A 27,551-nucleotide genomic window follows, 5' to 3' on the forward strand; every position below is an offset into this window, starting at 1 on the left:
TCTTTCTAGTGCTGAGAAGCCATTTGTATCCAATAAATACCTTTTGTCTTCCATTTTACATCTACTGTTTATAGTTTTATTTTCCCCTTGTCTAGACTGACACACAGAGTTCTTGTATCCTTTCTTCCTCTCCTGCAGCAATTTCGTCAGCCTGAATAAATGGATATAATACTGCTCATGCATCAGTGTGTAACTTGAAAAGCTTTGCAATAATCATACAAATCAGTATTTGACATTCCATATATTCTACCTGACAGTAAGGCTCATCAAGTCCTTCAGCTTCTATGTTGGTGTCATAGATCAAAAGTTCCTAGCAAACCACAAAGAATGTGACTTTCAAAAGTACAGTGCAAATGTATTTCACACCATGAGGCACCAGCCAAAAAGATAAATGTAAAAGTGATTCACTGTGGCCTGGGAAAATGAAATTCAAATAGAAACAGTTGGGGAGCCTGCTGGACTTCTTTTTCAAAGTCAGTGCATTGCTCCAGTTTATGGAGGGGTACCAAAGGGCAGGAAGAAAGATGAGACTTGCAGGTATTTTTGAGAACTACAAAAATAGTTGAGATTACCTGTAAATTAATGCTATTTAGCTGCTGTTTCTAAAGAGAGCTATTAGCATCTTATTAATGCAATGTGAAAAGCATTTTTCGTTCTCTTTATATTCCTTTACGAATCCTCTATTTTGTAATAAAAAACCTTCCCTTTTTTCACTGAGGCACAAATAGTTCCATCTGCTTGTTTTTAAAGCAACAGCTGTGAACATCTGAAGGTAGAGTTGTTGACAGTCTGTCTCGCATCAAAGGTCCTGAAAGTCAGAACCTTGCGTCAGGACAAATAATTAGCTATGTTGTTAGGATGCTTTATGTAGCAGCAGATTTACTGTTAAAATCAATGGTTACTTTGTTCTGTGACGTAGTTTTGTTTTGGATACTTCTCTATTATTATTATTTTTTTATTACTTTCAGACAGCAGATTTTCCCTTCACCTGACCTAGATAATGCCCTTCAACACTTTTTACAGGTGGACCCCCCAAAAAAATAAGACTAGGGCTTTTTAGTTTTCTTCTTCCTTTTTTGTCTAAAATAGCAGAGTGATGCTCTGGTGGAAACATGTGGAGTAAGATATGCTTGCCTTAAATAAAGCATGTAATTAAGAGAGCATTTTTGTTCTTCTGAAGTACTTCAAGTTTGTATGGATTTGTCACAAGTAGTATATAAATCAGCTATAGCTAGTTCACCCTAAAGTTCACTATGTATAAATTCTACATATTTTCAATTGTAGGGGTAGGAATTATTCAGGTCAGTGTAGTTTTTAATATGTCAAAATGCAAGATAAGGACATTTTAATTCTGTTTGCAACTATGAAGATCTCTTTGTGTCATAGGATGCTGCTGTTTAAAGATTGTGCTAAGGATCGTTTGAAAATTTTTAATGGAGTATTTTGAAAATATATTTATAGCCATTAAGATGCTCTTAATGAAAATCTGTGTAGACAGGAAAAAACAAGCATGAAGTATTGTGAAAGACTTCACATTCCTGGACTAGAAATCTTCATGTTTGCTTTCCAGAATAGTGCTAGAAATAAAAATTGTTACAAAAGTAATGTTCTCTCATGTATAAAATTGTGTATTACTCTCCTTACCAAAAGGACTATTGAACAGAATATTAATCTGAATCAGAGTAACCATTCAGCAGATATCAGTGACCATAAAAATAACACAGCAAATTATGTCAGTCAACTAGTTGCCATTTAGTAATTGTTTCTAAAATATTAAAAATAATGACAATTATTTGAAAAATATAATTCTGCAGTCAAGCAGTCGAAATTTTAGTCACAAACCAAATAGGAAATGTTTCCAATCTGCAGACCAAGTAACTGTCATAGTAACTGTGTAGAGAATTACTTGAAACTTGAAAGTAGAAAGATTTCCAAAGGAACTCACCAAAAAAACCCCAAACTGAAGTTTGCAAAGGGCATGTTTGACTTCTGCAGGTGATATACAAGTGTCTCTATCTCTTTATGAAAACCTCTGGAGCGCCTTCCTGTTTTGAGACAAGCAGTCTGTCACTGATGAGGATATAGAAGAAACAAGCACTTTTGTGAAACAACTGGCTTGGACAAAAGCTGTGGTAGTGGAAAGGGGACAGAGTTATTAGATGAAATATTTGTGGCAAAGACTGTCTGTCCTTGGTGGCTAAGCTGGATGTCAGGAACGCAGAGCCATCTGATATATGAGGTCAAACAGCAAAGATGGGATGAATAGCTCAGCCTGAATTTGACAGCAAGCTAGCTATCTCAGCAGTAAGTGACATGCCTGGAACAGGTATACCAGCCTGTTGTAAAAATAACCACCTACAATGCTTATTCCCGTGTACCAATGACCTGTCAGGTTATATGTTATCCTGTTATATGTCTATCCTGTGTCTGACGACCTGTCATCATCTCTTTTCATGTGTCCTCCCCCCACCCTGTTACCATTTGCTTCACAAATTCCTTCTAGAAATTTTCTTGCAAATTTATTCCATAAACCAGTTTGACATTTCAAAAGAGTGACCCTACCTTTGAGACATCTTTATGGCTTAAAAATGCCTATCAACATATTCAAAGTTCAGGAACCTTATCAATGGAACCTGAAGGGGATATTATTGCTCCCTTAAAAAAGCAGGAAGTTTAACTTCTCTTCCTTATGACACAAATTCAAAGCACCTTTTAACATTTTGCTCTCTAAGCTCAGCTTGTATTCAAATGCATAGTTTTGACCATACAGATCATTGCTCCATTGGCTTGTCATATAAACACAATCATATTTTAAGTCTCTATGGAAACAGACTGACCTACTGTTCTACTCTCTAACAGTAGCATACTCTTAACAGGAGTATATTAGTAGTGTGTGATCTAAGTCTAGTTGTAACTGGAATAAAAACCCCGTAGCGTTCATATCCTGTTTCTCAGAAGTCTGCAAAAGGTGACCACGAAGAAAAATCTTCATAAGACTCAAATAATTTGAAAAGGATTTATACCTTCATTGAGAAGGAAAGTAAGCTGAAAGGCAGAATTTTTAAGTATTTCAAATGGGAGTGGGTTATGACAAATTTAGAACAAGCATCCAGCAATATTTTTAACAGCCTATATTGCATAGCGATAGTGTAATTCAATTTCATACCATCTTAAATGCTAATCAAAATGAGCTACATATGAACAGTAGAAAGCAAACTGGAGAGAAATCTTTCAGATCTGACTTCAGAGTTCCTGTCTACCTCCATTTGTATTTATGGCGAATGGTTTCTTGCAGCTCTATTTATAGCTGCAGCTTCAGCTAAGCTGCTTTTTATAAATGGGCTTGCTATCTCTTGGTGCTCAGATTAAACTATGAAAGAACACTTGCACAGGGGCAAGCCTCTGTCTGCATAGGAAGCTGATGTAAATCAGCTGTTGCATTTTCAATTCCAGTGCACTTACACTGAGCTAATTTGGCCCATGCTAGAGAAAGAAGTGCATACTAATTGTCAGAGGGACATTATTAGATAAGCAGATGGAAACTATCACAAATTATTAAAAAACCCACACTCCCAAGGCTTTTGTGATGGGAGACTGGCAGCTAAATAGTAGGGATGAGACTTTAAAATCAGCATGCCTGGATTACTGCCTTGGTCTAAGATGCCGAAAACAATGGGTTGCAAAGATTTGTAATAATCTGTGTGTTGAGGGGTTTTAAAATAAATCTTGGATGTTCAAAAATGCCTCGAAATGCACTGCTGTGAAAGTGCTGTGCCTGAGTTCTGCAACTCTGGTTGCTGAAAAGAAAGGCAAAACAAACCAAGCTACTTGGATCCCTAAGGAGCATGGTAAGAAGCAGCATGAGTATAGTTATGTGTATGTATTAAAGGTTAACTGTGTGATATCAAAAGTAGAAGCCTTGTGCTACTAGAGCAGAGCAGTTTTCGAGTCAATCTGTTAAGAGACTTTCACCTGGGAGATGCTTAATTTCAGTGACTGCAACTCAAGCATTTATGAAACAGATTTTGAACTCCATCGCCTGAAATGGCTAAACATCCTGTTAAAGCCAGTGGCACTGGTCAAAGAGACCCCAAGTTCCTCTAAGATTAAGAATCCTCATTCTGGTTGCAACGCCGTTCTGACACATGTTTTTATTCATTTTTTCCACTTACAAAGAGATTTTAGGTACTGCAAACTGCTACAGAAAAAAAGTTACTCCCTTTTGGCCAAACTTTGCTCTATCTAACCTCACCCAGCTCCCAAGGACTAAGAGCTCAGGGAGCTGGCCAAATAGGAGTACCGGAGCCCTGAGCCGGGCCACAGGTAAGACTGCCCGCTGGAGCTGGGAGTAGCACGGCTGCTCAAAACTCCATCCCTGGCTGTCCGGGAATCCACACTGCCAAGTTTCATACCACTCCGTGGAAACGCCCAGAGCTTCCTTGGAACCCCGGGGGGCACACCCACGAGAGACCAACAGAACCCTGGGGACCGGTTGCCTCAAGCTGCCTCAGACTCCAGGGCGCTCCCGAGAGGGGCTGGAACCTGTGCCCCCTGCCTGGGCAGCCCCGCTCGCCACCCTTCAGGCCAAAAGCCCTGCGCCGCGAGCCGCCGGGCGACCAGCGGGCGGGGACGGAGCGTTGCCGGGTAACGGCCGCCAGCATGGCCTCCGGCGCCCCGGCCGCAGCCCCGGACCCCCTGCGGGTCCCGGGCTCGGGAGGGTCGGAAGGGACAGAGGAGGCACTCGGGCAAGCGGCGAGAAAGAGAAAGGAGCCTCCCCTAGCCGCCTTTTCCGCCTTCAGCCACATACCGGCCAGACGGGAAGGGCCTCCAGAGCTCAGCTATTTCTACAGGAAAGCCAAGGTGAGGGAGGAAGGGCGGAAGGGCGGAAGGGAGGGAAAGAAAGAAGGAAGCGAGCGAGAAGGCCAGCCGGGGCCAGCCGGGCTCCAGCCGAGAAGCATCGTAGGGCCGGCGGGGCCGAAGGGCCAAGCCTTCCCCGTGAGTTTCTTCGCAGCATAACCATTGTGCTCAGCCCTCATCATAAGGGACCTGGTCAAGAGGAATAAATAAATCAATCCTGTTACTATTTAAAAAGCCGGCGGAAATGCTGTGCGTTAGCGGTGAGCAAGGCTTTCTAATGCCAAAATAGCAGTTTTCATCTTCAGAGGCGTTTATGAAGCGTAACGTGTGTTTGCTACTTGTGGATGGAAAATGCGAGTAATGTCTTTCACTGGTTGTCAAGACAAAGCAGTGACATGGCTTGCCAAGCATTAAGGACCAGCAGGCCACATGCTATCACCAAAATGTCAGACGCTGCTAGGGCAAGAACTAGGAAAGGCATCATCTGCCTCTAGGGTTGGATGTGGTACCTGTGTTTTTTCTGGTAATGCAAACTTTCAGGGACTTGTTAATCAGAAACCGTCATTTTCAGTCAAGGGAAAAGGTTTTATGTATAGCCAGCTTTAATAAAACCAATAGAGCTACTCAATAACAGCAATATTTGCCTTGATAACTGAATGCCTCTGCACTGACGCTTCACATATAGTATCTCAAACAGACTGTCAGGGGATCTTACTCCTCACTCTGCTGCACCCCTTTTCTTCATTTTCTCTCCATATTAAAATCAGAAAATAAAATGATCTTACACTTTTGGCATCACCTGGGCTATACTTTCTGGGTAGCAAATCTTTTCAGAGTCATATAAGACATTGAATTTAACAATTTTTTTCCTCAAAACCCATTACAATTTTCTGAAATGTGTATTATGTCACTGTTATGTACCAGTGCCATGGCAATGTATATTTATTTATAACAATAAATACTCCCCATGAATCCCCTCCCTACCCAAGTGACAGGCTGCTGAATCTGCAGAAGACTGGGCAGCAATGATTGGCAATTTCTGAGAGTTTGCAGATCCTGTGGCCCTAAGATGTAGGTAGAAGTGCAGACCACAGCACAGCACCAGGCACCAAAGGAACAGCAAATTTCCTTCATTGACTGGGTAGCCCTGCAACAAAAGACATATTTCTAATTTCAGACTGTGTTGATTCCAGTGTTACCTTGGGAAGGTGCTGTGAACCAAAGGTGAGCGGAAATGGTGCCATGCTTAACAAAACACAGTAGGGAGAGCACAATGAGTGTAGGGCTAGGGCAGGTCAAAGGGCTGGAGTGGTGCACTTGAGGGTGTGGGAGCTCACAGCCTATCCAGTCTGCATGGAGTTGGCAACCATATGGTGGAGCTTTTGCTTACAATATAAAGTCTGTTTTCAACACTTCCAGTGACCTGGTTTGTGGAAAATGCTGCTCCGCTGGCATGGAAACAACAAAAAAACCCCCAAACCAGTGGTAACAGCTATTTAATAGGTTTCTTCTTCATAGCACAGGCCTTAGCCATAAGAGAGGAAGCAGATTCAAATAATTTTTTATGCACAATTAATGGATCAGATTGTTTGAAATTTTCTATTTATACAGGAAAAGGGATTTCATTCCTTATTTGAAGTGTAAATACATAAAACCAACTATGTGTCAAAGACTGAAGAGGACAGAAATAGAGGAAAACATGCTCAGCATATGCCAAAAGCCCTGTTAATCACTTGGATGACAGTTGCTCTCTCAATTGTTTTACAGACGTTACCGTAGCCACTTTGTGTGGTGTTTTCTGTGACATGTAGAAAGCTATTACCTATTTTATGTGTGTCTGGAATATTAATGAATGTTTGCGAAGTGCTTAGCTTTAGTAGCAGTACACAGAGGATACCCACATTGAGTTGAAATTTATTGTCGGCTCTACATGACTCAGTTGCTCTAACAGGTTTACAAAACAGCTCACCACCACCACCTAGGTCAACTAAGTCAGCATTTAATGGCAAAGAAAAATGCTGGCAAAAAGTTAACCATTGTATTGAGCACAGAAGTGTTTCCTCTACAAATCTGGCGCAAGATCTTAAACAGACCATCTGGGACAGGGTAAGTTTTTAGCTTAACAGGCTGGCTACTTATTTGACAGGTCTAGAAAGCATGAACTATCTGCTGTGACACAGGTAACAAATAGACATATAATGCCACATGAATTAGAGCAAAGGAGAAAGGTGGTAAGCACAAATTAGATGACCCCTAAAATGCTGAATGAAACTGGTAGTGTGGGGAGGAAAGGAGAAGCAAGGAGGTGACAAATCAGATACAAGATGCTCTTGAACCTGCCGGAATTTCTCTGAGTCTTGGTGGGTTTTGATAGATTAAGTGATGGAGAGGTTAAATATCAAGCCACCTCTCCTCTTGGCAGAACCAAATAATGGAAATACCCTTCCAAGTGAAGCCTGTGATTATAGCAGTGCCTCACTAGTGCTCTTAACTATAATTTCCTTTTAATGGAACCACTGTAGCCTTCTTGACCTGCCCTGACTTGACTGCTTTTTGCAGGATAGCATTGTAAATTGTAAGACTCAAAATACAAGAATTTTTCAAAAGTTAAGAATTTGGAACACTGCAAAATTAGAAGTAAGCCCCACAAAATGCACAATTTTTCAAGTTTGTAGTCAGCCATGCACAAAACCAGTAACTGATTGAAATGTTTACCAGAATATGGACCTTTCAACGAAGCTCATTAACAACTGACAGTGTATTTCAGTAGCAGATTTTGTTTTTCTTTCCTTGGTAACTTCTTCAGTTTTGAAATTCCTTTGATTTCACTGATGAGGACTTTTGATTGGATTTCACAAATGCATTTGTTAGCAAGAACTTTAATGTCACTTATTTGGATGCCACTAGGTAAATGGCATCCTGGCCTGCATTAGGAGTAGTGTGGCCAGCAGGAGCAGGGAAGTCATTGTGCCCCTGTACTCTGCACTGGTTAGGCCGCACCTTGAGTTCTGTGTCCAGTTCTGGGCCCCTGAGTTTAAGAAGGACATCGAAACACTTGAACGTGTCCAGAGAAGGGCAACAAGGCTGGTGAGAGGCCTTGAGCACAAGCCCTATGAGGAGAGGCTGAGGGAGCTGGGGTTGTTTAGCCTGGAGAAGAAGAGGCTCAGGGGTGACCTCATTGCCCTCTACAATTACCTGAAAGGTGGTTGTAGCCTGGAAAGGGTTGGTCTCTTCTCCCAGGCAACCAGCACCAGAGCAAGGGGACACAGTCTCAAGCTGTGCCAGGGGAAGTTTAGGCTTGAGGTGAGGAGAAAGTTCTTCACTGAGAGAGTCATTCATCATTGGAATGGGCTGCCCAGGGAGGTGGTGGAGTCACCATCCCTGAAGGTGTTCAAGAGGGGATTGGATGTGGCACTTGGTGCCGTGGTCTAGTCATGAGGTCTGTGGTGACAGGTTGGACTCGATGATCTTTGAGGTCTCTTCCAACCTTAGTGATACTGTGATACTGTAAACAGGTATCATAAATACAATACTACTATGGCTTGGAGTGTGGTGTATTTTCATACATGACAGATACATACGAACTGCTGTATCACAGGATTACCACTGTACCACAGGATTACCCTTCTCAGTTCTGCTTTAATCAGAAATTAAACAGGGATTCTACTGGAGGGTACTCTTGTATTTTTCATTCCAAATGAATTTTGAAACTGCTTGCTTTCCTTTTACATTACAGTGTCAGCCCATTTGTCAACATGAATTTAAGAAAGATAATATAAAGTTCAAGAAATTAAAACCAATAAAGTGGTTAAATTTCCAAAAGTTACAACAGATCACAGAGGTAAAAAATGAGGTGAATTGCCACCAGGAAAATTTCAGAGCTGAACATAAAGATATTGCATATCCTTGGGTATTTCTATTACAGATTATTACAAAGGATTGACCCAAACTTGCTAATGGCAACTCAGTAATATTACAGTCGTCGTTGTCTAATGCTATATGTGCAGTGTTTAAGTATTGATTTAACTGCATATATCCTGTAACCTGTGAAATTAAGCACCACTGTGAGTTAGCCATTTTCTCCTCTTTTTCTCAAGACAGGAGATGATTCCACTTACGATGCCATTTTCAAAAGACCAGAGGGTTACAACCAAAAACTTCACCGGTGTGACAGAGAACATGCAAAGAGTCGTGGTCTTAACATTAATGAAGAGGTAACCCATTGCTAAATTCATTAATTATCTTTGCTAAATGTATTTTGTGTTTTTTGACATGGCTGGATACTATAGGCATTGTTTTACCCTTCCATATAGAATCATAGAATTGTTTCACTGGATTCAGGGGCCCAACTCAGCCTCTGTCCTCTGACATCCACCCTCTGTTCTCTGACATCCACCCTCCCTATGCCAGCATTTGCTGAGAGCCCAGGCCTCTGAAGCTGGTGAGTTTGTTAAACACACATTAGATTGCCGTGCAGGAAGGAAACTCATAGGGAGCTAGTGCAAAGGAGGGGTCAATCAGAAGACCACAGGTATGCCTGGAAAAGGCTGGGTAAAGTATTCAAGGCCAGAAGAATCTGGGGCTATTGTGCAGCCTGATAGTTAAGGAAGTATGCAGGCATGTTTTTAAACAGCTGGCTTGAAAACATAAATACTACAACATGTATACATACAATTTTTCTGTGTATCATCTGAATAATACACATACATAAGTGTGTATACGTATATGTTTTTTACACATACACACGCAGAAGAGGCTGTCAAAAAAACATGAAGTGCACCTTTGTTAATGGCCTCAAAATCCTAATGGGTTCATGGGATATAAAGAGACGGGTAGGCTAGGAATGGGCATTATATATGAAAGAGGTGGAAGGAGGAAGAGAGATTTAAAACATTACTGTAATTGCTGTGCAATAAAGCTGTTGCTATTTTGTGACAAAGACTGCTGCTTGTGATTTGTGTCACTAGCAGCATCTATGCAGTCATTTTCAGTGCAAGTGCATAGCCATAATGCCCTCCAACTCTATCACACAGTGCAGGGAGTATTAGGTGTTCCCAAAGGAATGCCAGGAGTGCCTATTATCATCACCTGCTCATGACTAGTAACTCTGCTGCAAATATGTGAGGCCAAAAGCCATGTAAATAGCTACTCCAATTAAAAATGAACATTTTTTATTGAAACAAAGCAAAGCCATCCCCCTTCCCCCAATGCCAAGCCCAACTTCCAGATGGGATATTTGTGTGGAAACAGTTTGTCAATGCAAGTTAAGATTTCTTACTGAACTCTTTCATCAACAAAATTTAATTTCCTACCAGTTTGTTTCCTAAATCAAACACCTATGGGCCAGAACTCATCCCAGCTCTGCTGGGCAGTGCACACAAAAGAGTCTGTCTGAACAGGTGTCCCTTATTCCAGCTTTCTAATTAGCATGAAGACAAATCAAACCCACAGCTGTCAAGTGTTGCAACATGATTCTCACTCAATACTGGACTTGCCCATAACTAAGGGCAGGTCGTATACTCAGCTCTCGCTCTTAATTACTTGAGTGACCCTAGCAGACTTTTTATAATAATAACTGTATTATAAAATTTTAAAAATAATCAACATCTCTCTAGTACAACTCTGAAAGCAGACAGGCTTGAATTGAACACAGTACACTGCTTTACTTGAAGTAGAAAACACCAAATCACTGTAGGCCCTTCATTTCCTGCAGAAAGCCTTGGTGTACCCAGGAAATCCAAGATTACAGTCATAGAGACATGGTTTAGCTACACATAGCACAGCAGCTGCAGCAGTGCTGGTGCAAGGCTGCCATTGCTGATTTCAAGTGTTAATGGTGCTAGAATTACACGTTGTGAAGGCGTGTAGCAGGATGCTTCCCAGCCAACTGTTGGAAAATCTGATACCTGCTGAATGTAAATCCCACAAAGATGAAATGCCACTGTGCACACTCAGCACTGTGCTACCAAGGTTGCTAAAATGGAATCTTATTTATTTTAAAGGGAACGCAAACTATCCGTGTTGCATACTGCTTCCCATTGTTAGCAATGTAAACCCTGTATCGCTAGCAAGGTCTTTCTTGATGGGACAAAGATTCTCTCATACCTTCTTTTTCAACATTTATCCACAACTGGGGCAGAGAAGGAAATGGTCTTCATTTTTTTACCTGTCACTCTTCTTGACTTGGTTTTTGCTCTGGTGGGATCAAAAGTTCAGGCTTTTTTCCCCCAAGTCCACTTCCCATCATTGCAAAGCAGTTACTTCTATAATCTTACAGCTACAAGCATATTTACTAAGACCTTTTGTTGTGCAAAAAAATACAGTAGTATATGCTTTATTTCCTTCAGGGAAAGTTTGCATGCACTAGTGGTTTCTAAGGGCTTTTCTTTAGGCTTTGACTGTTTTCATGCAGTGCTTCCAATGAACTGTGCAAGCAGGGTAAGTGTTCCTGTAACAGGGAATACAAATCTCTCCTAATTTTTGAATGAATCATCAAGTCAGTGCGCAATAAAAATAAGAATTAAAATAAAATCAGGGCCACTTTCCACTAACAGCATTTAGTTTGCCAGTAATCACAAAGTAATCGCTTCTGTGTGTGTAAAAAGTTATCAGTCCACAGTAACTTGATGGCATAGCTCCATATCTCACCATCTTGTCATCTAGTGATACATTCACAGTTTATTAATATACATAAAAAACCCTAGATCAGGGATGGAACAGTAAGAGTGTGGATCACTGCTAAATAATACACATCCATATAGCAGATGCTATACAGTTCTGTCTGTTATTTTGCCCCTGGCCACAGCATATTTAGCAATAAAGAACTGCCAATATTCACTCTGATTTTCTTATAAGGAGGCTTTTATATTTCCACAGGAAATGGCAAGACCTGTTCCTCTTTTGTCATCTTCAGAGTATGGGAGACGCATAAATAAGCCCATAGAGGAGCAAATCAAAGGTCATGGAAGGACTAATCAAATACAGTCAGATTTCTACAGGAAAAATGGCATCGCCTGCCTTTTGGAAAAAACTTCCCCAAGCCCGTATCCACGTTAAGTCTCTTATATCTGTCATTGCTGTTGTAGTTGATACATTTATTGGCTGGAAATATGATAAAATATGAATATTATTTATGAAATATCAAAAATTGTTTTCCTGTGCCAATTTATTCAGGTTCGTTTGCCCGGTCGGTAACAGGTTAATTACACATGGTAGAAGGCTAATAAACAGTAGATTAACAGTCTAGAACAATCACAACTTAAAATACAGAGGAACAAACTGGAATCTCCCTGTGCATGCGAAACTAAACAGCAATACTGCCACGGGTGGCGTAGACGAACCACCGTCGAGTTCACAATGGAGCTATCTAAGAGGTAACAAGCTATAAACCTCAGAAATAACCAGGTAAAATAGCATATTTTGCTCATGAACCGCTGAGCTGCCAACTACCAAAACCTTTGCTGAACGAAGAGGTGTTTGAGTTCATAGTTACAGTCCAAAGGGCAGTATCCACAGATTTAGAGGAAATGAGAGGGCAGGCGGCTGTAGGGCTGGCCCAATTTTAGCACTATGCTGCTAAAACAAAGAAGCTAATTGCTCTGAAGATAGGAGCAAGTAGGGTGCTTGTCACTGCCTTGAATCCCACAGGGAGAGAGGTGAGAGAGTAAGGAGCATACAAGCTATGAGTGTGATGAGTAAGGAGCAAGCAAAAGGTATAGGATTTGAATGACACATTAGCCATTCAAATCCCGCCAATCAATTCAAAATGTTCATGTGGCGAGTAAACTGCACACGCCTTCTCTCATGGCGTCTGACACGTGCAGTTGCCTCTCTGAAACATGAGGCTTGGGGATCGGGTTCGGCTTCCACTCCCCCCCAGGCAGCCTTAACGGCGCCTGCCTATTAGACTCCTCGACCTCAATCCGGACCCTGTAACAGAGAGGGAGGAGAAAGGGGCAGTGGGTCAAAATAGATTTAACTGTCTTGTTAATGCCTTGTCCAGGACAATTGGCAGCAACGTTTATGGGGGAAAAAAAAGCAATATGGCGCTTTTGCCTGTTCCTTTACATTTTAGTTAATGATTTGGATTAAAGATAGAATGGAATAGCAGCTGTACTTTTCCTCATGCTAATTCAAATGCATGTCTTCTTACAGTCTCATAGAAATCTCATGAAGAGCAGCATCAGCAAGAGCTGAACATTTTAGGCAGAAACACTCAAAGCGAGATCTGTTGGGTCAACAGCTGTCTCTCTGCAATGTTAAGCAGCGCTTCTATATAACTGTTCACAAACTTAACATTAAGCAAATTTGCTTCTTGAGGTATCAGTGGTCACTGAGTTCTTAATCCGTACTAATTTTTACTGTTGCTACAGAATTGCAAGGCATCATTTATCTGCACAGCTGCTGAAATGGAGATTCAGCCCACATTTTCCAAAATGGACGGGCTTGCCCATAAATCATAGAATGGTTTGGGTTGAAATGGACCTCCAAAGGTCATCTAGTCCAACCCCCCTGCAGTGAGTAGGGACAATCTTCCGCTAGATCAGATTGCTCAGAGCCTTATTGAGCCTGATCTTGAATATTTCTAGGGACAGGGCCTCAGCTACCTCCCTGGGCAACCTGTTCCAGTGTTCCACCACCCTCATGGTAAAGAACTTGTTCCTAACATTCAATCTAAATCTACTCTACTATAAAACCATTGTCCCTTGTCCAGTCACTACAGGTCTTTGCAAACAGTCCTCCCTAGCCTTCTTGTAGGCTCCCTCCAGGTACTGGAAGGCTGCTATTAGGTCTTCCCAGAGTCTTCTCTTCTCCAGGCTGAACAACCCCAGCTCCCTCAGTCTGTCTTCACAGGAGAGGTGTTCCAGCCCCCTGATAATCTTTGTGGCCCTGCTCTGGGCCCACTCCATCTGGTCCATGTCCTTCCTGCATTGAGGTCCCCAGAGGTGGATGCAATACTCCAGGTGAGGTTTTACCAGACTAAAGTGGCAGAATCACCGTCTCAAACTGCTGGTCATGCTTCTTTTGATGCATCCTAGGATGCGATTTGCCCTCTGGGCTGCAAATGCATGTATGAGCTTCAACAAGGCCAAGTGCTGGGTCCTGCACCTGGGCCACAACAACCCCATGCAACACTTAGAAGCCTGGGGAAGAATGGTTAGAGAGCTGTGTGGCAGAAAAAGACCTGGGGGCTGCTGACTGACATTAGGATGAATATGAGCCAACAGCATGCTCAGGTGGCTAAGAAAGCCAACAGCATCCTGGTCTGTATTAGAAATAGTGTGTCCAGCAAGACCAGGGAGGTGATGGTCCCTCTGTACTCAGCATTGATGAGGCCACACCTCAGATACTATGTTCAGTTTTGGGCACCACAGTACATGAAACAAAGCACTGGAGCGACTACAGAGAAGGGCTACAAAGCTGGTGAAGGGCCTGGAGACCAGGTCCTATGAGGAGCAGCTGAGGGAACTGAGGTTGTTTAGTCTACAAAAAAGGACACTGGGGAAAGACCTTACTGCTCTGTACAGCTACTTGAGGTTGTAAAGAGGAGGGCACTGGACTCTTCTCACAACTAATGACAGAATAAGAAAGAACAGCCTCCAACTGTGCCAGGGGATGTTTAGTCTAGATGTTAGGGCTGTCAGGCACTGGTACAGGCTGTCCAGGGAGGTGGTTGAATCACTGTCCCTCGACATGTTTAAAAGCCATGTGGATTTGGTGCTTGGGGACATGGTGTAGTGACTGACTTGGTGGAGCAGGCAAAATGGCTGGACTTAATGATCTTGGAGGGCCTTTCTGGCCTGGATAATTCTGTGATTGTTGGCTCACGTCCAGCTTCTCATCCACCATTATCTCCAAGTCCTTTTCTGCAGAGTTGCTCTCAATTTTGTTATCCTCCAGCCTGTGTTGACATCTAGGATTGCCCAAACTACGTGCAGGACATTACACTCTGCTTTATTGAGCCTCATGAGATTCTCCTCAGCCTACCTCAGCCTACCCAGGTCTCTCTGGATGGTATCCTGTCCTTCAAACTATCAACCACACCACTCAGAGAGGGATACCACTTGTCACTCATCTTCATCTGGACATCAAGCCACTGACCACTGATGGCTGGACATCCAACCAATTCCATATCCAGTGGACAGTCCACCTGTCAAATCCATATCTCTCCAGCCTAGAGAAGGATGTTGTGAGGGATGGTGTTACAGGTTTTACAAAAGTCCAGATGGATGACATCTGTTGGTCTTCTCTTGTCCACTGATGTAGTTATGCCATTGGAGAAAGCCACTAGCTTGGTGAGACAGGACTTGCCCTTGTTGAAGCCATGATGGCTGTCTCATTACCTCTCTGTCTGCCGTGTTTCAGTGTAGCTTCTAGGAGGATCTGTTCCATGACCTTCCCAGGCACAGAGGGCAAGTAAAGAAATTATCTGACTTCCAGAAGTCTTTAGCAGTTTCAGCAGACTTCGGGTGGAAGCCAATTTAAAGGGAACTTCTTAGTACTTAGCATTTTAATAGACCATAATCTGGGTTTAGCTGATTTCACGCATCCATTTTGCCGACTTTCACTATATGAATGGTGCCTAGAGGACTTACCTATTCAAGAGTCTCACAAGAAAAATCATCTTTGTGTTTGTATCCTATGCTGAAAAAAGGGGAAAAAACAACGAAAAAGAACACTAGCAAAAAAAGTGCTAAATAGCTTGACAGGAAGGATGACAAACACACAACAATTTAAGCAATACTAATCTAAAAAGGAAGTTTAGAATAAATGCTTTGTATTCCTACTGAATACAGTACTGGAGTTTTAAGGAAATTTCAGAAGGATTATCTTCTCCTGCAGGGCATGCATTAGTTTGGGTCTCAGGAACCACTGATCCAGCTCTTTAAAGCTGAGGCAGTACTGTTTAGAAAGGAAAAACAGCCAAGCTGATAAATATCAAAGTTCACAAATTTGACTGACACTGGTCTTCTGTCAGGTACTTACACATGGGAAACTTAAGTAATTTGTGGATATACTGAGTCTCCTAGTGGAAAAAAATCAAACCAAAGAACTTCTTATTGGAGTGCCTGGGTATGTAGTAAATTAGACAATCAATAGCACCTGTTTGGCATGATGTGAGAAGCAGAGTACACAGCAGCCCATTCCAAGAGGTGTTTGTTACTATCATTATGCATAGTATGCAAATTCCTCTATATTCAGTGAGCTAGGGACAAGAGGGCAGTTACTACTACATTCCTTTTTAATTATAAATACTTCATTAAACAAATCCAACAGCACAAAAACAAAGTGAGAAGGCAAAGTTTTCTAACAATACCAGAATTCTTTTTCAAAAATTGGTATCAAATGTATACCAGTGACAAATGAAATGGAGAATGGCCATATTTTAGGCAGGTTATTTTTAGTTTAGGACAGTCAGAACAAATTGCTTAGTCTTTCTATATTTACAAACCATCTGTGTTTGAAAAACTACTAGAAGTCACATTAATTTGAGAACACCACCATCTTCTGGTGAGAAACAGGGATCACCAGCTCACTTCAACCATGAAGAAAACCTTAAGTCATCAAAACACCAGCACGAATTTACCTGTCTCATTTCTTTGGTTACGTTGCTCCCTTCTCTTTCTCTCCCTTCTTATCCCTCCTCGCTTTCAAATGCTTTTCATACGCTTCTCCTACTTGTTTCTCATTCCATTCTCAGAGCTTGACTTAAGAGTCAAAGGAATACCCTGATTATTTCTTCTCTAACAGGGAGAAATTCCTTAAAAATACCTGCAAAGACAGTAGTTCTCTAATTTCTCTTTTGCCAGGATGACAACTGTTTGGCTGCCAACATGCTGTAAGCTTCCTACTACACTGTGGGAAAGTATTTCATTACCTCTTGGTGCTCCCTCACTAGTTAGTGCTGACATACTATTGTGAATAAGGCTGTTTTACATGCAACAAATTCACATGCAAATGCACAGCATGACACAATGCAAATCACCTAGATTTTGCATTCAAAAATCTCCAGGGATTGTTGGGACAATTGGCAGACACTTGCAACTCACAAATTATCAACAATAGCCTTGGAAAGAAAAAATGGCCACATTCTGTATGTACTGGTGAAAGATACAGAACTTCAAAGATGGGAAAGTCCCACCTTTTTTTGTATCAAGTCACACCAGATTATACTGGGAGTTCTGTTTTGCTAACGATAAATAATAATTCTACACAGGACAGGATGCACAAGCCAACCTGAAAATGTGTTTTACTTGGTAGCTCATCAGGTATACATTATGTGTTTGAAACTAAAGTTATGCTGTTTTCCGTTCATCCATCTATAAAGCCACGTGTTAACCCAAGTTAGGACATGCTTGTTCTGGCAGAAGTGGCTACCGGTTCAATTCTCAGTTCCAACCTTTTATTAGAATTTGGCCTTGTATGTAACAATGGACTGCACAGGACATAGTTCTGAACTTCTGAGCCACAAGGTTCAGTTTAGGCTAGAATAGCAAGCTGTAAACTGAAGAAACTCTGGAGCACATATATGACCTCATTCAAACAGCTAAGCTGAAACTGCCATGCACAGCAAAACTACAAACTGTATGGAACATCGAGTGGCCCCCACAGAGACAGCTGTGCAAGCCCGCTACCTTGTGGCAGCTGGTTTTTTTACAAAGTTAAGCAATTGTTTTTAACAAAAGCATTCTGTAAGGTATTGCTATTTAATGTGTGCAATAAGCCAATAGTGCTTGTGCAATTTTAGTTTTATGAAGCACTTGGGAAATCACACAAACATCTAAGAGTAAATTGCACAATTTCTTTTTATATTTTCACAAAAAGCCCTGATTAGTAGGTAGCATGGCACATTTTGTACATTCAGACCAGCCAGTACCCTTGACTAGGCAGATCTGTCCATTTGCAGTTTTGAGTTAGAACAAGTGAAAATACAAAGATAACGCATTGAAGTCTGGCACTTAAATCTGTTAATTTATAATAAATATTGGCATAAAACTTAGGAAAATATGTTGCTCTTTATTAAGTCTTTACACATCAATTGTTCCAAATATTGGAAGGACTCAACATTCAGAAGCTCAAATTATTTTGAGCTATATAGGAAACAGATTTTTTTCTTCCATGCACAATATTTATAGTACAGGAGGTCAACCTGTGATTTAGTATTATTCTCCAGTGCTGGCAGCTGAGTCGGTATGGATGAGAGGAAATAGTTTTTTGCGTAGGTATTCTGCCACTTCTCTGCAATTTTGTACATTCTCTATCTCAAAAAATGGAATCTGAAAACAAAACAAAAATGATTGCTGGAAATACCTTTTAATAAATAACTGAGTAAGATTTATTAAGAAGATTTAAAAATCATACATCAAAGATTTGTCCATCTTAAACATTTAATCCTAAGCATACAATTGATTTGTAAATCACCAGAATAGAGATTATTGTAAAGGAAAAAGTGATATCCACTGTGTTGGGCCTATGCAATAGATCATTATAAATGGAAAAGAAAATCTCAACAATCTAAATGTAGGTGTTGTAGTCCAAAGTATGTTTAAAGATAAAAATACCCATATTAATTCAACAGGCAAAATAATGGATATACTCTGTTGTGAAAATATTATTTGCAATGCAAAGCAGTTGGTTAGTTGGTTGGTTGTTTTTTTTAACTCCTCCTTTTAAACTCCAAATTCAGATACTTTTTAAAAAGTATTTAATTGAAAAATTTTACTGAACTCTTAGACAGCATTTTCCTTTAAGTCAATATTTGAATGTTAATCACTGAAGAGAAGTACTCTTCCAAACAGCCACTATTTGGTAGGAAGCGTAGGCAGAATATACTAATTGATCCAAGGAAGAAAAATTAATTTCTGTAATACTCTCCATAAAGTAAAAGATAGGTAAAGAGAACATAATATAGAAAGGACAAGACTACACATGCCTTGGGAAGTAATTACCACTACAGTTTTAAGCATTATTATCTTTCACTCGTTCTGTTAGAGCAAAAGAAACCCAGTCTTTGGGCTTTACCTGCACAACTTCATAACCAAGCAACTGAAGATGTCTCTGTTTAATAGCTTCCTCTCCCAACAGGTTACGGCTATTAGGGCAAAATCTACTTTGACCGTCAACACAGAGGGCAATTCTAAAGTCAAGCACAAATATAGGATTAAAAAAAAAATTTGGTTATTTTAATCACCACAACTACTGCAGTTCCTCAGAAGCATGAGAGAATAAATACTTCTTAGATTTGGATGTTTAAAATGGGAATTACCTAGGTCAGGACAATTTAAATCACTTAATTTAAGGGTGGGAGGGGAAAAGCCTGAAGATTAGTGAAACTGGTCTGGAAAGCTTATTGATACGCTCTGAACAAAAACCACCATACAATGTTGTAGCAGTTTGGGCTGGGTGCCCTCTGCTGTGTTCATACGTGGGGTGCTTCCTGTGTCCAGAAGTCCAGCCCAGTGGGTGGACACAGGAAACCAGGTACTTCATACCATGAATCTCTGCGCCACTATAAGATCCAGTGCAGGGTCTGGCACTTCCTCTTTCTTCCCTCTCCGTCACCCGCTAACTTAGGGGAGATGTCTCCAGGCCTTGGGCCCGGCTAGGCCCAATGCTGGGGGGATGGGCAGTCTCAGATCTGGCCAGCTGAGACTAGCCTAGCAGTGGAGTGGGAAGGAGGGTGGGGAAAGAAGGAGCCCTGGGGGTCTTGGCTGTACCCTCAGGTGGGGATGGGACATTTCTGGTTGTGCTTTTGGGATTTCTTTTGTCACTGCGCTTCTGGCTCTCTGTAAACATTCACCGCTTTCCATTTAAACTTTCCATCACTTTTGCAATCCGTTTGTCTGAGTCATTATTTTTGCTCATGGTGGGGAGGGGGTCTGCCTCAACCCATTACAAATGTCATAAGAGTGTAATATTTTTAATACTACTATTGGTAAGCTGTTTTGCATTCTTGTAGAAGGAAAAACATACGAAATACTTGTCTCAGCTTGAAAACACTTAACTAGCTGAATTTATTGAACTTAGTAGTTTACCCATTAGAGTTAAAGTTAAGTTTAGGCTAAATGTTTAAGTTAAACCTGGCAGCATCATGGATGATAAACTATTTTTTCTCCTCGGTGATAAAACTCACATCAGCTTAAACCAAAATTTGTAAATCCACTATAAAATGTTGCTTACATTTTCAGTATGCTAAATACATTGTGACCTTATTTACACACAAAGGCTGTAATTTAAGAAAATTAAAAGCCATGCTTAAATGTTAAAGCATAGGATTTTTGAAAAAACCTGTATCAGTCTTTGAAACTTTTGAAGTTTAAGCTGCAGAAAACCTTTTTGAAGACTAGCTTTACCCAAGTAAGTGCAGTTGCAAACACCACACAGGCAAGTTGCTTAACTTTGCATGAAAAGTTTCGCCAAATAATCCTTGTTTAACACCTATGCATTTTTCAGTAAAGCCCAGAATCTGCAGTAAATATCCCATTTACACAGGATTCCTTACAGAAGTACATTTGTGAACTCAAACTTGCTTAAATTGTGTTAAATGTATGCAGAATGGCTCACTTAGCATTAATTTGGTTTCAATTTGAAAATTAATTACAGAAGATCAAATACATTACTATGGGTAAAGAGCCTAATTGTTTGACACTGTAAATCAGGAGGCAAAACAATGAGGCATAAGTACAGACTGTTAATTTTGCCAACTTTGTCCTTTAACACTGGTCTCCATGTGAAACATGGACTTGGTTGAGGTCAATAGCAAAACTCCAATTAGCTTAAATTTTGTCAAGGTTTCACCCTGGATGCTCTCTGTCAATGTTTACATTTCATGGGTTGTTTGTTTTATTCTCTTACCGTCTGTGTACCTCTTCACATTGGGCAGCAGGCAATACAAACCCATCTTCATCTAATTTTATCTCTATATCTAGTATAAATGAAAAGAGAACACTGAAACTCATTTCACATAATGAACTGTTTACTGTAATTCTCATCCTCTTACCGTTGTTTTAAAAAATAAAACACTATGGCAGTACTTTTTTTTTCTGAATCACAGAAGTTTGCAAAAGACTATTTAACACAAATGATAATTAGTAACACTTCCACCTTTCACAGTACCAACACAAAAGCAGTACTCCACTAGAACCCGTAATGAATTTAAATGACGCTTTGCTGGGCTGGTCAGGGACTCTAACATTCCAAGGGTTTGGGGGAGAGAAACTCTCCCTCTCTGCCTCTTCCCTTTATCTTTTCTTTAATTTTCTCAATTTGCAGGCAGAGCTTTGGGCCTAAAGCCTGCCAACTTTGACCTCATGATGAAGCTGAGATGCAGAATAATTCCGTCTCTCAACTGTTTTTTTCAATCCTTCTGAGATTCATGAGGCACTTCTCTGAACACCTTATTTATCATCCAACCCTCCTGGGCACACATCTTCATCATTATTGTCTCTTAGTTTCCTTTTCCAGCATATGAAACACTGAACTTTGCTCACTCTTTTAGATTCCACTAACTATGCAGTCCGTAGTTCTTACCAAGGGCAAGAGCTCAGCTGAGCAGGGCAGAGGGCTAACAACCTTCCAGCTCTCACTTCCTCTACTCACCACCAAAGCTGAGAGATGAGGCATTGCCTCATTTTGCTGTACATTATACACACTGTTTACAGGCTAAGTAAAAGAAAAGTTGATAGTAAAAATACAGAATACAAGAGCAGGCATCTACTTTCAGTGCAGACTGCCTGTGTATATTCCAATCAGTACCAATACAGTTCTTTTATCTCCTCTTCCTGCTCTTTTTTCTGAACTTGAAAATGCATTTACTTAAGGTTACTGAGATGTTTCCTCATTTCAGACCTTCTACAGTTCTGTATTTGAGTCTACTTTTTCTGTATTTGAACAATCTAGAATGTTCACAAAGGGAATAAAATCAGTAATTTTTACTTTTGGAAAAACTGAGACTAAACTTTTGACAACATAAGCACATGTTTTATTATTAATCTAAAGAAATGTTTCTTACCAACTATATAGAAATATGGTGTTGATACCTCTGATGCAAAATACGTTCTTTTTTTCAGTAAATAAAGTAATCCAGTCTTCACCCTTTTGAGGAGGTGAACATCCAAACTGTGAGGCATGAGAAAGCCCTTTACTTGATTCTTTGGAAGGAGTTTGGGACCCTACAGAATGACATAAGACCAAATAAAAGCAAAAGAGAGGTAACTATTTTGTAATTACTTCATATTAATGTAGCAAAATTTATTCAGTGCATTTGAAAGTTGTATCTATTGAGAAACTTCAAGTCCGAGGTATGACCTTGGAAACTTAAAAAACCCCACACCACCAAAATAACCACCTTGACAGACTTCTATGCTATCATACTGAGCATACCACTCATGAGAAATGTACAACTGTTTCCATTTCTCTTCAGTCAGGCCACCATCAGAGTGCCTAACCTCTTTTGTGCTCCAAGACAAACATAAAAAAGGAATAGTTGTTGAAAACAGTACTCAGAAATACACAAAAAGGGCTTGAACATAGAGCTAGATGATTCTGTCACAGAGATAACCTTAGGTCAATCTATCAGGTGGAAATGCCTTGTATTTTCATCAAGACAAAAATCCTGTTTCATCCAATTTTGATATTTTTATGGGGAAGACAGTGCTCAACTAATTATCAACAGGGCTGTAATGACCTTACCAGCACTCATGAACATCAGTTCTAGTTTTATATGTACCATACCTCATAAAATGGGCACTCCAGAGTAACAGTCAGAAAGAGGTGGATTAGCTGAGAGGTAACAATTCTGTCCAAACCAGGTGGCTGAGCTGAAACAACAACATTCAGGCTTTAACAAAGTACCTTTACACAAACTATCATGCAGAAGTTAGGGAAAGCTATTCAGTTTAATGTGCAGAGAAGCTACTTAATCATTATCACTCTCAATGACTGAATGAACAGAAGGATGTGAAAAAGAGTACCACCAGTAGGATCTTAGTGAAGACCGTCACATTCTTTCACCAAAAAATAGGACAGTCTGAGAGATGCAGGATGTTCTATAGAGGGGAGGTATAAATTTAAGTTGAGATCTTGGAGAAATTTATGACTTCTCTTAAGCAAGATGGGATAAACCATGGAGGAGATTTGAGAATTTGGTAATGTTTTCCTCATTGTGGTAAGACATAGGACCCAGGATGTGACTGTATTGCTTTCTCAGCAGTACAAAGCAGTTCAGAGCACAGAAAAAGAGATGGGCACAGGAAACCTCCACCAGAGGAGTGTAGTGGTCAGAGAAGATGCCAATGGAAAGAAGTATCACATAAGTGCATAAATTCTAAAGTAAAAGTAATTTAAAAACCACAGCAAAGCACCAGTATTTATGCCTTTTCAAAATTCATGTGAGCCTTAGAATTCAATTTACATTTTTGCCTAGATAATTAGAAAAAACAATACCAGCTTATCTGTATCTGCTCACATTTATGATGCTCTGATGTTTTACTGGTTCAGATCTCATTTCTCTTTTAATCACGCCAACAATTATGCACTACAAATTAGTTTTTCTACCATTATCCTTTACCCTTGTCAACTTTCACAAGCTGACTATAATAGACATTCAAATCTTTAAGGTACAATTTTCAAACTCCTCCAAATGATACACATTGAAAGATAACTGTAACTGTGACAAGTAAGCAACAGACACTATTCTCATGTCATTGCTGATTTGACAGATGAAAGTGGCAAGAAATAGGTGCTTGACAACACACAGACCATATCAGAAAGAAATGCAGAGCATCACAAGACAAACACTGGTTCTTACCTTGAAGTTGTTGCAGAAAATAGGGACTAAATATTTTCGGCAGAAAATTTAATGGATAACGTTGAATAAGGACACAGGAGTGCAGCAGGTTCAGCAAAGTGTGAGGCTGAAAGTGACGAAGACGAGTATGCAGTATGGTTTCAAGCTTCCTAAACAAGGAAGAAGCACTTGGAGGCAGATAATTAAGGGTCCCAAATGGTACAATGTACCCAGCAATCTGGTCAGTGGTAAATCTGTCACCATTACAAATGAAACTTTCTGCCACTGCATCAAAGATGGGCTTAGAAAGGATCCGTTTTCGGCAGCAATACTGCATGACTTTGCTGACTGTTTGAGAATGCATAGTACAGACGGACTTGGGAACATGTTTTTCCAGCACCTCTGTGAAAATTTGTTCATGATATCCAAAGTAGAGGAAGGCTTCCAGTATATCTACCAGTTCATCACCTATGAAATATGCAATGTGCTTCACAGAATGTTTACACAGTGCTGTGACTAAGGGAACTGCCTGAGTCTGATTAAGAACAACCAGTGAATTCAGTATTATGCTTGTGAACTTTGGGCTTAGCTGGGAAACTATAGTTAAAGTGACACTGTTCATTCTATTTAGCAAGTCTTGGTATGGTTTCCCTTCCTTGACAGTCACCTGCAGTATCTTATAAACCAACACCATTTCCCTAGGACTCCACTTTTCAATGTCCATTTCTTGCATGTGATTCATAATTTGTTCTAGTGTTGCATAACTTGGATTTTCCAACTCAAGCAAACTCTCTCCAAGACTACATAGATTTTTAACTGATAACTGTCCCTTACCAAGCCGCTTCTCACCCTCTGAAAGCAAGCTTGCCACCAGTGTACTCTGGGGATCTATACGTAGATTTATCAAAGCTTGCAATGCATTCAGCAGGCCAGCGTTTGACAGTTTTGAGGACTCAAATTCAAACCGGAAGCATAATGCCCTGAAAACTTCATTCTCCAACACTCCTTCTGGGTTTTTCAGACCCTTGTCATCCACCTCAATTTCAGAAATTCTCTGCAGGGCTCCTGATGCCATAGTATCAGACATAACTTCCAGAGAGCTAAGAAAGTCAAAAATCTCTTTCGATGTACAAAGGCTGTTCAGCTTCTTGAAAAACAGTTGTCCATCCATCCATGCGGTATTAGATTTAGCATTGCTCCCAGTGTCTCCACAGAGATGCACAGCTTCATTAACAGACTGCATCTGCAGTTGTACATGCTTTTTTCTGCAAAACATATACTGAGATTTATCTTTGAGGCATACCATCCTCATGGCTATGGAGCTACAGTTCTCAGGCTTTTGTTGCCCACAGATAAAGCTCAACCTTTTGTTTAGTGTCATCAAAAGGGACCTGCTTGTGAGTGTACTGGATGAACAAAACTGGAAACTTTTCCGGCTAATCAAAGCCATACTGGATGAAGTGCGTTCTCAAAGGATACCTACAGAAAGAAAAGTACGTATAAATACATAGTTCGGGAAACAGTGCCAGTGTAATTAAAATGCAGCAAAAAGGCCTTTCAGCGACTAAACACGACTGGGCTGGTCCCTCTCCTAAGACCACCTCCACAAAGCAGTGCAACACCTCTGCCACTCGTCTCGGACGCCACGGGCGGGACAAGGCACAGGGCAGCAGCTGCACGGCAGCGCTTTCTCCCTTACCCGCGCGGGGCGGAAGGGCGCATCACCCTTACTCGTGGCTGGAGCGGGCCAAAGGGGCCCGGTACCGCAGGAAATGAGCGACTCTGACAGCAGCACCGGCAGAGGCCCTCCTCTCCACTTCCTGTTACAGACCCAGCACTTCCCTCCGCCAAGAACGGCGAGTGACAGGCAGGCCCTGGAGGTACCGCCGTGGGCCAAAGTGCGTCCCTCCCACCCTAGTGCCCACTGCTGCCAACCACGGCCCGGGGCGTCTTTCCACCTCCGTTCTCTTCCTCCCTTTGTTTTGGGGACGCCTGGCGCTTCTGGGGACCGAGCTGCAGGAGCGCAGGAAACCTCACCCTCGCCGCCATGACGTGCATCCGTAACCTGCCGGGAGCTTCCGGCGCTCCCCCGCTAGCTGCTCCCGGGCGTCGATAGCTGGCGCTTTCCCCTGCAGGACTCACCGTGCCCCGTTCCGGCTGCCCCCTCGCTGCTGCCGGTGGTGTGGCGTGGCGCGGCAGTTTCTGGGCGGGTGCGGAGCGCGGGCCGGTGCCAGCGCTCTGTCTCGGGGGTCAGGTTTGATCCTGTGTAGGTCTGGATGAAAAGCGCGTCCTTCAGCACAAGTGATCCCAGCGGGTACGCGCCCTGAGAGACAGCTTCTGGGAGTCGGGAGACCCGCGCCGAGGCGAGGTGCGCGGTTCTCCGGGAGGCTTATTTTGCTGCAGTGGTGTGGGCCTAAAATCACCATCTGTCTTCAGGGATAGTTCTCCCCCTTCCCAGCAGGGTATTGGTTAGTGCAGCCACATTTTTCTGGATGGAAGGTCAGCCCTGGGCCGTGGAGGATTTCACTTGCGGGTTTCGTTGAAGTTTACAGGGATTTTTGTGTTGGTCGTCGAGTGAACGTGATTTTGGTAAAGTCACTAACTTGAAAAAATTACATGAGACTAGCTACATGGCAATGAAGTAACGGGCCCACAGCCCGGGTTAAAGACACGCAGAAGTGTGTAAAGGTACTCTAGAGGTTTCCTCTGTTTTTATCCAGTCTCTGCCCACACACTGATATTTTTGACAGACCACATATGCACATGAAGCAGTGCATGAAGTAAGGGCTAGGGCCAGTACATCTGGTTCAGTGAAGCTATCGCTAGAATCCATAGATGGTGCTTTTGTGCCTACAGTGTGTTGGTTTAGGGGCCTGATCTGTTGTGGAGTGTTCATTTTCTGACTTTGCCAAGTGCTGGGTCAGATGAGCTAAATTTTGGAATTTCATCCTTAGTTTCATGTTAAGCCCTCGTTTCAGGCAGCAAATGCTGGATTGTTTTCCCAGCTAAAATACTGTTTTATTTCTTGACACGTGACTGTGAACACATTAACATGTTAAAGTTTGCTGGTGTGGTTATACTGTTAGAGGGATTCTCTAGAAAGGTCAACAGTCAACAGTATTGACATCTTTTACCTTCTGTATTTCAGATGAAAGTGAGGAACCTTTGAAGAGTTTTTAGTGCGGCAAAGCAAGATCCATATGGGCAGTATGTACATCTGAGTGCAGGTGTGTTCCAGATTTATGATTGTGTTCATCTGCAGGTAGGCATGACTAGTTTCCCTTTCTTTTATCAGGCAGCACCTAGTTTTTGCATAAAGCTGTTCTAGTTTATGACAGAGAAGGTGCTCTCACAGTAAGAAATACCTCAACTTGTGTAGTTTAGATCAGGATCAAAGGGGTTTATTAATCTATTCATGACATAACTGACAGGCAGTTAATTTACTACTGTTTAATCAGGTAATTGAACTATATACTCAAGATCAATAACAACAATGCAAGAGATAGAATACTAGACCCTTATAGAATATCAATAAATGCCTACAAATATTTAAACAGCCTTCTATATCTAATTCCAAGGAATTGTCCAGTTGTGGCCTACAAACATACATTCTCACTGTTACATGCACACACAGCTGTCTCTCAGGAAGTAGCCATCTCAAGCACAATCCTTTCTTCTGACTCCATGGATTCTTTTGTTTACATGCATCCTCTGTGGGAGATGTTGCTCTAATTTATGTGTCTCTCTGTAGCGTGTCTGCACACCAGTGAGAAAATTCCCCGCAAGTTTATGTGCATACACCCAAGATGAGGTAGCTACTTTTTACACCCTTTATTGTTACTGTGCTAGCTGGGGTGGAAGCACTACACAGTGTCTTATGGGCAGGCTGCTCTTCATGAAATAGGCA

At 41.4% G+C, this 27,551-nt stretch overlaps 2 protein-coding genes across 2 annotated transcripts; one reads left to right on the top strand and one right to left on the bottom strand.

Annotated features, from left to right (window-relative positions):
• The first annotated feature begins 4,656 nt into the window (after nucleotides 1-4,656).
• Nucleotides 4,657-12,090, top strand: CFAP90 (cilia and flagella associated protein 90). The gene is made up of 3 exons (XM_009899427.2): nucleotides 4,657-4,860; nucleotides 8,955-9,071; nucleotides 11,734-12,090. Exons 1-3 carry the CDS (start codon nucleotides 4,660-4,662, stop codon nucleotides 11,911-11,913), a joined length of 498 nt encoding a protein of 165 aa, XP_009897729.2. The 5' UTR covers nucleotides 4,657-4,659; the 3' UTR covers nucleotides 11,914-12,090.
• Nucleotides 12,091-17,936: 5,846 nt separating this feature from the next.
• Nucleotides 17,937-25,118, bottom strand: FASTKD3 (FAST kinase domains 3). The gene is made up of 6 exons (XM_009899425.2): nucleotides 23,666-25,118; nucleotides 22,591-22,676; nucleotides 21,869-22,028; nucleotides 20,713-20,782; nucleotides 18,880-18,994; nucleotides 17,937-18,134 (listed from the first exon to the last, which is right to left on the bottom strand). The coding sequence occupies exons 1-6, from the start codon at nucleotides 25,092-25,094 to the stop codon at nucleotides 18,021-18,023; spliced, it is 1,974 nt and encodes a 657-aa protein (XP_009897727.2). The 5' UTR covers nucleotides 25,095-25,118; the 3' UTR covers nucleotides 17,937-18,020.
• Nucleotides 25,119-27,551: the final 2,433 nt, after the last annotated feature.

The sequence above is a fragment of the Dryobates pubescens genome, chromosome 9 (genome assembly GCF_014839835.1).
Source record: "Dryobates pubescens isolate bDryPub1 chromosome 9, bDryPub1.pri, whole genome shotgun sequence".
Lineage (NCBI taxonomy): Eukaryota > Metazoa > Chordata > Aves > Piciformes > Picidae > Dryobates > Dryobates pubescens.

Excerpts from the sequence above, each read along its gene's own strand:
- CFAP90 (XM_009899427.2), top strand. The coding sequence starts at position 4,660 with ATGGCCTCCGGCGCCCCGGCCGCAGCCCCGGACCCCCTGCGGGTCCCG. Across the intron at positions 4,861-8,954 it reads ATTTCTACAGGAAAGCCAAG|ACAGGAGATGATTCCACTTA; the intron begins GTGAGGGAGGAA and ends CTTTTTCTCAAG. Across the intron at positions 9,072-11,733 it reads GTCTTAACATTAATGAAGAG|GAAATGGCAAGACCTGTTCC; the intron begins GTAACCCATTGC and ends ATATTTCCACAG.
- FASTKD3 (XM_009899425.2), bottom strand. The coding sequence starts at position 25,094 with ATGGCTTTGATTAGCCGGAAAAGTTTCCAGTTTTGTTCATCCAGTACA. Across the intron at positions 18,995-20,712 it reads TGTGAAGAGGTACACAGACG|AATTGCCCTCTGTGTTGACG; the intron begins GTAAGAGAATAA and ends GCTTGACTTTAG. Across the intron at positions 18,135-18,879 it reads TTGGTTATGAAGTTGTGCAG|ATTCCATTTTTTGAGATAGA; the intron begins GTAAAGCCCAAA and ends TTTTGTTTTCAG.